The following is an 11323-nucleotide window of genomic DNA, read 5'->3' on the forward strand; positions in this document are numbered from 1 at the left end:
GTAAATGCTCAGCTTTGAATGCCTGGCCTGGCCCGGCATCCCAGGTCTCAAAAATTTTACCTGCCTGACTGGCCTCTGAGATAAAGGCTAAAGAGGTGGCTCACTGATTAAGGTACTTGATGCTCCTCCAGAGGAGCTGGGTGCAGTTCCCAGCACCCACCTTACAGCTCACAATCAACTGTAACTCTAGTTCCAGGGACTCTGATGTCCTCTTCTGGACTCTGCAGGCGCCAGGCACAAATGTGGGGCATGTACAGACATGTAGGCAGGCACTCAAACACATGAGACAGAAATACCTTTTATAAAGAAGAAAGAAAACTGGGGCTATTGTAAACTCCTTGAGAATTTTGGATAATTTGGAAATCTAGTAGGCACATATATTTGAAAGATGACTGCTTATTGTTTAATTTACATTTACTCTTCTTATAATTTGCCTGACCTCCTTCCCTAGTTATATATACAGTTACATGGTGTCCATTCTGCTTCAGGGTTAGTTTATGAGCATCCTGTTTTTCTCCCTGTGTCTTTGATGAAGGGGGAAAAGTGCTTCTTTTCAAACTTGTAAGTTGTAAGCCTTAGGGAATCATATTTATTTTATTGAAAAGCAAGAAGGAAAATTACAGACTGTCTGCAAGCTTTACTGGCTTTGGACTTAGTTCAGTTTAACATGAGGTTCAACAGTGAGAGTTGGACTGCCTGCCCAATTTACCCTTGTGGTTCTTCCATTAAGGATCTGTTTACTTGGTAGTCATTGTTGTCTGGGAGGTCCTGAGCAGCTGGACCCATTTCTGATTGGTGGTTTTGTGGTGTGCACAAGGCTGACTCTTCTCAACCCAGTTGTTTGTTTCTTAGCACAGCCAGAATTGACATGGTGCTACAGCAGCAATTCTTAGCCTGTGGGTTGCTATCCCTTTGTTGGTTGACCAACCCTTTTACAGGGGTCACTTAAGACAATTGAAAAACTGTAAATACCTATATTACGGTTCATAAGAGTAGCAGAATTACAGATAGGGAGTAGCAACAAAGGTAGTTTTATGGTTGGGGGTCACTACAACATGAGAAATTGTATCAGAGGGTCTCAACATTAGGAAGGTTGAGAACCACTGTACAGTAGTCTCATTATTGATGTTTTTTTCTGTTGTCATACTCTGGGTTTTCTATAATGTCAGTTAAGTAAAATGATTAATAATAAGATTTCCTTGTAACTATAAAAGTGGTTGGTGTGGGGGAGATATGTAGAGTGCTGAGACGTTTATTTGCCAGCTCCCTGTGGCCTGTCCCTAGAGCGATATGCAGTGTTTGTTTTGTCCACTGCCCGCTGTGGTTTGCACGTTTTTTCTTGTCCTGCATTTGTGTACGTGTTGGCTAGGATGGCTGATACAGGAGCTCCCAGCCTCTGCCTGTCTCTGCTTCCTTGTACTGTACACACAGGCGTGTGTGGCTGTGCTTGCCTTTTACCTGGGTTCAGGTGATGCGAATGCTTGTGCTTTACAGCGAGCACTAGGACACTAGGCTTCAGTCACTCTGTAGCCCTTTGAGCTTGTAGCCCCTTGTGTACCCTCTGACCAAAATAAAAATGGGCTCTTGACCATGTCTCAAGTCCAACATGGTATCATTTTTTCCAGACCCGATGCCTCATAGCATTGGGAAAACTTGGGATTCATGGAAGAAAGGGACAAGAGAAAAATGAATATTTTCCCTGAAGCCCTGTTTGAGAGAAGTAGTCAGGCTCTCCTGTGGCTGTGTCTTGCTGCATCTGCAAGTGTGAGAAGTAGAAAAGTGCACAAGTGCCAAAAGAAGAGACCCGTAGGGACATGGGACTCAGAGGGATACAAGGCTTTCAAGAGTGCCGGAGGGAGGAGGAGGGTCTAGTCATCCCGCCATAAAAAAGTTGTGTTAAACTCTGTGATAGTCCTGTTCTGAAGTAAAAGAGACATTTTGCAGATAACCAAATGGCTGGTTTTATTTGTAACATTTTAGTTTAGCCTGGCATAGTGGCACACTGTGACTTTGAGGTCAGCCTGGTATACATAGCAAATTTCAGGCCAGCTAATGCTACATAGTGAGATCCTTGTCTCAAATATAAAAGTTAAGTAAAACATTCCACTCAAGTCACAAGTGTTTTACTGAAACGGAAGTTCCTCTTCCTACAGGAATGGGACGAGGCTGCTAGCCCATGTGGTCCCACATATTGTCAGCTACCCTGCACCATTTCCTAGTTTAGCCCTTCACTGCATAGTCTACCTCAGTTGGTCGCCCTTGATGTAGGAAGAATGACCATTTCCTTGTAATCAGTGAGTGACTGTCATGCACAGGCTGGAGCCTTTGAGTCCATTAGCAGACCAAGCACATACTAGGCCTTGAAAGTTGTACTTGGGATGCAGTTAATCTGAAATGTAGTTGACGTTTTTGTCTTAAAGATTAAAGTACAGATATACAAATCTATGGAGGCTTCCTTGACCTCCTAACAGGCATCTTAGACCCTGTTTTCCCACATATTGCTCTGATGCCCGAAGAATGCTCTTACTTCATTGCTGTACATTTGCTAAATCAGCCAACAGGGGAAGATACACAAAGACTTCTTAGAGTTTTTCTTAAGTGACTCCTTATATCTTGAGGCCATGAATAGATGGAAATCTGTTAGGATTTAAGGACTAGAAAGAGGGCAGAGCTTAAAGGTTAACCTTGAGGTATAATGGGATGATATTTCATAATCTTACACAAAAGTGATAAAAGTAGCGTCTTTAGACATTATATATAAATTGAGCATGAAAACTTAACAAGTAAAGCTGAATTTGCATGTTGTTATACACATAGTTATTACATGCATAAGAACACATTATTATATAAATGTTAGCTAGAAAATAGTTTGGGTAGAATAGAAATAGTTTTTAAATCTAAATGAAGACCATCAAATTCATAACAAAAATGTGGATTATTTAATGATATATCTCTTTTTAAACCTGTTAAGTTTAGCTATGATTGGAAAGTTTAAAAATACTGTTGTCAGTCTAGGAAAAGTGGGAAGTGTGTTGTTGGCGTGAACTGAAACAACAGATGTCTGGTCTGTGCACTGTCAGTGGGAATGGATCAGAACTTAGTATGCTAAGTTCTCTTTGGAAGACAATGTATGTGAGCTTACCTTTGCTTTGTTGGCACTGTTGCTGTCGGGAAGTTAGCTTACAGGTGAATCTTACAGCATTGTTGGTAAAAACTAAGGATTGAAACCCAAGCAACCCTTTTTGAAGAGTGACTTTATCTGTCCTGATGTAGAACAGTGTTTTGTGTTACTTGACAAGGGACTGTCATAAAGTCTTAAGTTGTGTGACGGTAGTAGGTAGTGCTGGGTATAATGCATAGTAAATACAAACAATTTCTCTGAGAATAGAGTAGGGACCAGTGACAGTGGTTCCATGGGAGAAGAACCAAGGGATTCTGGGAGTCCAGAAGATTAGTATGCATGCAATATCTTTGAAGGCAGCTATAAGGTATATTTAAGAAACATGAATTGCCGCCTCTGTAGTTGAATTGGAAATAGTGGCAACATGGTGATAAGAAAAGGATGCATACTTTGAAATTAGACAGGTGCTAAATCTTAATGTTAGATCAGGCATTTTGCAGTGTATGTAACTTCCCCTCTTCAGCCTGTCTGTACTTTATAGAGGACTCCTGTCTCTGGATGAAATGAAGTGAGGGGCTTGGAGACAGCTCAGTGGGTAACAGTGCTGTTGCACTGAGTTTAAATTCCCAGCAACCACACAAAAAACCAGGCATGGTCATGTGCTCCTGAAACTCCACACTATTGGACTGCTAGAGGAGGTTTGCTGAGGCCACCAACCTAGCTCCAGGTTTACTGAGAGACCTTGTCTCAAGTGAATCAAGCAGAGACTGACAAAAGACACCCAACATCGCCTTCTGTCCTCTGTGCGTGCATGTGCGTGCTCATACCTACATGTATACCACACACTAAGGGAAAAGGATGTGTAAATTGCTAGTTTGTTTTTCTATACTACAAACTACTAGAATTTGTAGAATTCTCTATTAGGACAGTGTTCATTGTTCCAATGATAACCATGTTAAGTATTGAAAAGTGATCACACAGAAGTTTGACAAGGACAGAGAATGTCTTTTACTATATACTAATTGGTAATTTATACTAGGAACTCTCAGAAGTAAGTCCAACATACTCCTATTCTTTAAAGAGGAAAGTGACTACAGGAAAAGGGAAAGGGGACTTATGTTGTGTGTGTATATGAAATCATAAAAAAATTCCCCAAGAAAGGAAGCAGTGAAGAAAGAAGGTATACGCTACAGAGAAAGGCTTGAGGGGAAAGCCAGAGTTTTAATTCTGATTCTGTCAAGTGTGAGGAGAAATTCCAGGCCCTGCCTGGCTCCTGCAGTAAATTCTCCACATGAAGTCACCAGCTGTCTGAGCTCTTGGTGGCATTCTTTTCTGATGGCAGGAGCGTGGCTCTTTCCATTTGCTCTCTCCTTATGAATGCGTGTATATAAAAGGGTTACAGCCTCACAGCCATATCATGTGGGTTGGGGTATATTCAGGGTGTTTCCTCTTTGGTATGTGTGATGGCATACTTATCTTTCTACCTTGCCAAACAAGCCTCCAACAAATTCCAAGGACTTAGGAGGCAGATCTACTCTTAAAATATTACAGAAATGAATATCCAAAGACTGGTCTGAACTTACGTTGGAACTGAGGCATGTTAAGAGGAAATTAGTGGGAAAATTGATGATGGGTTGAAGAGGCTCCTAAAGAGTAGCCTTTGGGTTGGTGGGGAGTGTCCAAGCAGTTTGCTTCAGAGCACAAGCTCAGAATAGCAAATGCAAATTTCCCAGAGCAGAAAAATATCCTACAGTTTTTGTTGGGATCTCAAATATCGGATTAAATCACTACTAGGGTTTATATCACATTTGTCAGCTAGTGGTTGGTTTTCTGGCTTCTCATAAAGTGTGGCAAGCAGAGTGTAGGCAGGTCCTTAAACATAAGGGCGGGTACCTCAGCACTCACTGACCATTGCTAGGCACTCACTGACCATTGCTTCGCCTCCTGTGTGACAAGTATGAGTGGAGAAGGGATCAGATGAGAGACTCCCAGTCAGAAGTGGAAAGTGTTTCAAAATAGTGTTGCTGTTCCACAGCATAGGCTACTTAGAAGGCTAGTAGGAGGTGCAGTCTTCTCTCAGAGACTGTACAGTGGGTATGTAAAGAGCAGTACCAAAAGCATCCCAGGCTGGACCCAGGGGCAGCCATTTCTAGACCATGGCTCTGCATGCACTGGAGGTGGTGCAGGCCCAGTTGGTCGACCATGCGTTGGTGACTGGGAACTGCTGTGGTTACTTACATACTGATGCTAACTTCTCTTACCCTGCAACATTTTTCTCCTCGGTAAAATAAGATTGTAATCTTTATTCACACATTCTTTTCTCCCTTCCGCTTTACAGGTGGATCATACAATAATAATGTACTTGATTGGACCAGATGGAGAATTTCTTGATTATTTTGGACAAAACAAGAAGAAGGCAGAAATAGCCGGCTCAATTGCTGCACACATGAGGTCACACATGAAGAAGAGGTAGCCAGAGCCGTGTCACCAGATGCAGGATTGGCTTGCTGAAGAGGAAGCTTTGTCTCCCAGAGGAACCTCTATATACTGTAACATACAACATGGACTTCATACCCTGAGAACATCATTCTACATGAGATGTTACCCTGGGGCTCAGCCAACCCAGTCTGCCAGGAAACTACCATGAGTTAAAGGGCCAGGGTGGTCAGAGCCAGTGGAGAACAGACGTCCAGAACCATCAGAGAGGCACACAATGCACATCTGTAGGAATGGCACTCTTGGAGTAGTGTTGCTTCCTTGCCGGTGTCTTCTTGCTCAGGGGGGCCAAATTCTACAGGAAGGTGTCACTTCCGTAATGTTCTTGCTGTTTCAATTTGTGTGCTCAGCATAGGCATTCAAGTCCTCTTTATATTTGAGAGTAGAAGCTTAGCTTCTTTGAAAAGGAATGTCACCATCAGGTCTGCATCTCTGTCACACAGTAGGTGCTGCTTTGGGCTGGAGGAGAAAACTTACTGTTTGCACATAACTTTTGGTTCATTCTCCACCTTTTTATTTTTTATTTTTTGTTTTTTGAGGCAGGGTTTCTCTGTATAGCCCTGGCTATCCTGGAACTCACTCTGTAGACCAGGCTGGCCTCGAACTCAGAAATCTGCCTGCCTCTGCCTCCCCAGTGCTGGGATTAAAGGCGTGCACCACCACTGCCCAGCTTTTTTTTTTTTTTTAATCCTTTTTATTTTTTTAATAGCTAAGTGGTTTGACTGGTTTTCAGTGGTAGACCACGTGGAAATGAGAATATTTATCATGTCTATGATCTGGTAATTTTTATGTACCAGATTACACAATGTATGAAATAAAAGATGTGGTCAGTCCAGCAACTTGGACAAGCATGGCTTTGCTTCTGTGAAGAATGGGTCCCTAGCACACCATGGTAGGGGTAGAGGCCACAGACTGAAGTGCTTGTTAAATAGATAAGTGCTTGTTAAAATGCAGATTCACAGGCCAGGAACTGGCCTCTCTTGAGTCAGAGTGGGATACAGAGACCTGGGTCTCCAGGGGCAAGTGACTGAGATCTGAGGACCTGAGCCCACACCTGGGTCATCTGTTCCATAGAGAAGTAACAAGCATAACCAGCTCTTAAAGGTGTCAGCAGCTACTCCAGGGAATGTCGTCTGGCTGGGTGTGGTGTGCACACTGTTAGTCCCAGCACTCGGGAGGCAGAGGCAGGGGCTTCTTCAAGTTTGAGGCTAGCCTGGTCTAATAGAGAGTCTTGGGCCAACCAGGCTACCTAATAAGACCCTGTCTCCAAAAAAAAAAAAAAAAAAAGAGAGTAAGAAAGACGATGCCTGCTGAGTAATGAATCTTGGCTTTGTTTCTGAATTAAACTTCCCTGATACCTGGGTTTGGCTATCTCCTTTTCAACTTGAACCTTTTTAATGAATCCAAAGATGCTACAAATGAGCCTTGCTGGAAACCATTCTTCCCAAACACAGATTAGTTTATATGCAAGCAATAAAGGCTTACCTTCTGGTTTTTAACTTCTTGGTACTTACATGAAGCCTAATGAAAATACTTATGTCACCATGAAAGAACACCTGTACTTGTTATAGGCCAAATCATGTCATTTACAATTTATATATTCAAGTCCTGGATCAGTCACTTCAGAATGTGACTGAATGTGGAAAGAAGGCATTTATTTATTTGTTGGTTTGTTTTTAAATTTTTGAGGCAGGGTTTCTCTGTAATCCTGGCTGTCCTAGAACTTGTAAGGACCAGGCTGGCCTTGAACTGAGATCCACTTGCCACTGCCTCTGGGTAGTATTTGGTGCTGGGACTAAAGGCATCACCACCCCCACACAGCTGGAGAGTAAGGCTTTAAAGAGGTAATAAGGTTTAAATGAAGCTGTTAGGTTTTCTCTTCCTTAAAGCAAACCTACTGATATCCTTAAAAGGGTAGGAAATTAGAACACAGGAGAGCAGGCTGAAGCACAGTTGTCTGTCCCTGGCCTCAGAAGAAACCGACTCCTGACACCCCCATCATTGATTGCCAGTCTCTAGAACCTTAAGAAAACAATTATTTTCTGTTAAATCAGTCAGCTGCAGTGAACCAGTATAGTCCATTCCTTAGTTGTGAGCCACCATGTGGTTACTGAGAATTGAACTCGGAACTGCTGAAAGAGCGGTCAGTGTTCTTTAACCACTGAGCAATCTCTCCAGCCACCCTGTTCAGAGACGTTTAAGACATTAAGTAGCCATTTAATGTCTTTATCTCAGGGTTCTGCATCGGTCACTCTATATCATACTGTAACTGTGTGTATACTGCGCTAAGGTCAAGGAAGAAGCAAGTAGAGTAGGGTTCAGTGTAGACCAGAACAAATGCAACAACCTGCTTGTTAGGGTTTTTCTTTGTAAAACCAGGATTGCATTAGGAAGGCATCAGATGGTGGGAGCACAAACCAGACGTGCACAGCTCCAGCAGGACTTGGTGTGATTGGTTTCAATTGAAGCAGACACAAAGCCCCTTCCAGAGTGAGATGCCTTGAACTATGTAGTGGCTTACATACCTGGAAGTGTAGGATGTATCCTGCCACTGTCTACAATCTACACCTCAAAACACATCAGAAGAATTCCTATGAGTGGCCTTGAAAGAAAGCATGTCTGGGGTGTAAGACTTCAACTCTTAGCAACGTGCTCTAGCTTAGCACAATAGCAAGGGCAGGCTACCCCAGGTGAGAGAGGGACAAAGAGACTGAAGAAGGCAGAGCTCTCAGCAAAGTTTAACAAACCCAAAGGGAAGAGAATGGTTTATTACTTATTGCAAACATCACCACCCATAATTTCCATAATTTCCCTACTTGTTCTATGCAAGAGTCATCATTAATGGGTATTATTCTGAGACAAAATTCCATTGTTTTAATTTTTACTATTGATCACTAGTAATGCCATGTTTTCCATCTATAATTTACTTGTTATTCTTCTTTTTTGAACTATGCACTTATGTTCTTGGGCTTTTTCTGAAGTTATTCATATATAATTTCTTTCTGGACTCATAATCATTTCTTATCCATTGGTGTTAGTATTTATGTTTTTGGTGAAGCCTAGTGATGACTGTATGTGTTCTGCCTTTGCTGTCATGTCATAACTGCATTCCTGGGTATTACGGTTGTAAGAAACAAAGGCTCACTCGTTGAAGCTCTAGAGAAAGAAGACGGGAAGAACTAAAATCATTGTGTAGACTAGACCTAAAACTGGATGCTCAAGAACGCCAGAGGCCAGAGCATTTCCCCCAAATTCAGGCTCACAGCACAGCAGTGTGGGAGAAAATTAGGCTGTCTATACATTTACATTTTTAGACAGTGTAAACATATATGACTATGCAAAAGTATGTACATCCTGTTTATAAAGTATAAACTGATACCATGTTATAGTTTACATTTGCAATGTGCGCCAACATTTTATTAACTTTTCAACAAACCCAAAAGGACCTACATGGGCCCTTCCTCCAACACCACTACAATGGCGGACCTGATACTGTGATGGTAGGACAACTTCAAGACCATCACAAGACCTCAGTGCCCAGCAGCAGCAGAGGGGAAGGCTCTCTTTCTTACTCTGCCTGGGCTCTTAAATTTGCATCATCCTCACATGGAAAATGGATAATGAGCTGCCAACTGCAGACCCACCCAGGAATACTTCAGATGGCTGGACTGTAAGAGTAGTGTTTCCAGCCCATTCCACAAAAAAGGAATTTAAATGGGAACAAGGATCGTTGGAGTGGTCTCACTGTTAGGCTGACACTGACCAGCTGTCTCTTTCCGTTCTTCCATGAGACTCCCCAAAGGCCTATGAGCAAACTCACTGCCTCTCAGTGCCATGACAGCTTTGGTTGCTGACCTCTAGGGTGGACTGGAGGTCTCTGGAGCCATTGATTCTCTATGCCGTGAAATGGGAATGGAAGACCCTGCATATGGGCCCTGACTCTGACTATTCAAACAAACCCTTTGGGTTTGTTAAACTTTGCTGAGAGCTCTGCCTTCTTCAGGGGAAGTGTTGCCTGCTGAGTGCCAGCCTTACTCTAGATTCAGAGAAAGACTTTGTCTCAAGGAAATAAAGCAGAAGAGATAGGGCAGGACACCAGTGTCGTCCTCTGGTCTTTACGTGTGTACGTGGGGATACGAATCCTCAGACACACATACACACACACCACATACAAAAAGAAATTACTAGGAAAAGTGGTCAAGTCTAAGGAAGATAGTTGATCTCTTGTGTTGACTTCAATCCCTTTGTAGTTTCTTCCAACATCATGGTGCCGAGAGAGATTGTGGTGATAAGAGCAGGATGAGGTATCTGCTGTGATTCGCTGGTAATATCCCCCTGCAGGGGTTGTAGGAGTAGCCATCTTGATCTAATTCCCACCAGCCATGAAAGTGAGCTGCTGGGTTCGCTGTTGCCCTGTGTGCTCGGTTGCTGTTGACTGGAGAGAGGCATAATATGCTGGGTTCCTCATGCACAGCCTGGCAAGACCCTGGAAGCAATGCCTTTGGTGACAGGTTGCCATGTCACCCCAGAGAATGTAATCTATTGTGACAGGCAACACTTCCCCTCAGCATACCTACAGACTTGTGTCTCTTATGCTCGTTAAGTGACAGAGTGACAGGCTAGAGATGAGGGGTTATAGTTATTAGTTTACCCCCCCCTCTGCCTTTTAATTTTACATAGAAAAACTAAGGTCAATTTAGTAAGTTTAAACTTTACCAGGGAGATTTGTTTCTCCCATAATCCAAGGCTATTCTCAGTGTTGAGGCACTGAGGTCCTGCACCAAGCACGAAGCAAGGACCAGGACCTCACCACAGCCCATCCCCCTGTGCAGCACTCCTGCTGAGTCACAGCTTCCCCATCAATTAAGTGGGGATATGGCCACCTGCTCTGCCTATTCCCTGGGATTGAGGCAAGGCTCAAATAAGATCAGGAACAAATGAGTGAAGCATTGGTAACACACGCACAAGATTACTAGGACATTTGACATATGAAAGTTCCAAAAATAGAAAAAAACACGAGAGAAAGGAAAAGGGATGTGAAGATGAGAATATGAGTGCCCAGCAGACACAAGACATCCAACTTCACAAGGAAGCAGCACCTGATACCTCGACAATACAGTTGCCTAAACAAAGCTCCAACAATAACAATAATCATGCGAACTCAGAAGGTGGAAGCCGCACGGTGTCCCAACTCTAGCAGACAGACTCACAGGCAACTAAGGACTGTTGAGGAAGGGAAAATTGGGAGCCCCTTAGTTGGTTACCCAGTGCAAAGTGGTTAGCCTTGAAACCATGTACACACAAGCAACACCAAATGGACTCAGCAGGTTGTGTGTGTGTGTGTATATATATACATACACACATTTATATATGTAACAGTAATAAGATGCCATCAATTTGAGATAGAGTAAGGGTGGGCATTAGAGAGGCTTATGGAGGAAATAGAAGTGGGGAAAGTGACATAGTTGGATTTTAATTAAAATTTAAAAAAAAAATTTTTTTTTTTTTTGGTTTTTTGAGACAGGGTTTCTCTGTGTAGCCCTGGCTGTCCTGGAACTCACTCTGTAGACCAGGCTGGCCTCAAACTCAGAAATCCGCCTGCCTCTGCCTCCAGAGTGCTGAGATTAAAGGCGTGCGCCACCACTGCCCGGCTGCTATCAATCTTTTAAGATAGTCATGAAGCTGATTTTAAATTCTCTCTCTTTC

At 42.9% G+C, this 11323-nt stretch overlaps 1 protein-coding gene across 2 annotated transcripts in view; it reads left to right on the plus strand.

The window, feature by feature from the left end:
- Sco1 (SCO1 cytochrome c oxidase assembly protein) overlaps positions 1-8998 on the plus strand; it is a 14845-nt gene extending 5847 nt beyond the window's left edge. The window contains exon 6 of one of the 2 annotated variants that reach the window (XM_006533721.2): positions 5460-8998. In XM_006533721.2, coding sequence (XP_006533784.1) covers positions 5460-5594 — 135 coding nt within the window. In that variant the 3' untranslated portion in view covers positions 5595-8998. The remainder of the gene's footprint in view (positions 1-5459) is intronic. The other variant, NM_001040026.1, reaches the window with a different exon arrangement.
- Positions 8999-11323: the final 2325 nt, after the last annotated feature.

The sequence above is a fragment of the Mus musculus genome, chromosome 11 (assembly GCF_000001635.26).
Source record: "Mus musculus strain C57BL/6J chromosome 11, GRCm38.p6 C57BL/6J".
Classification (NCBI taxonomy): Eukaryota; Metazoa; Chordata; class Mammalia; order Rodentia; family Muridae; genus Mus; species Mus musculus.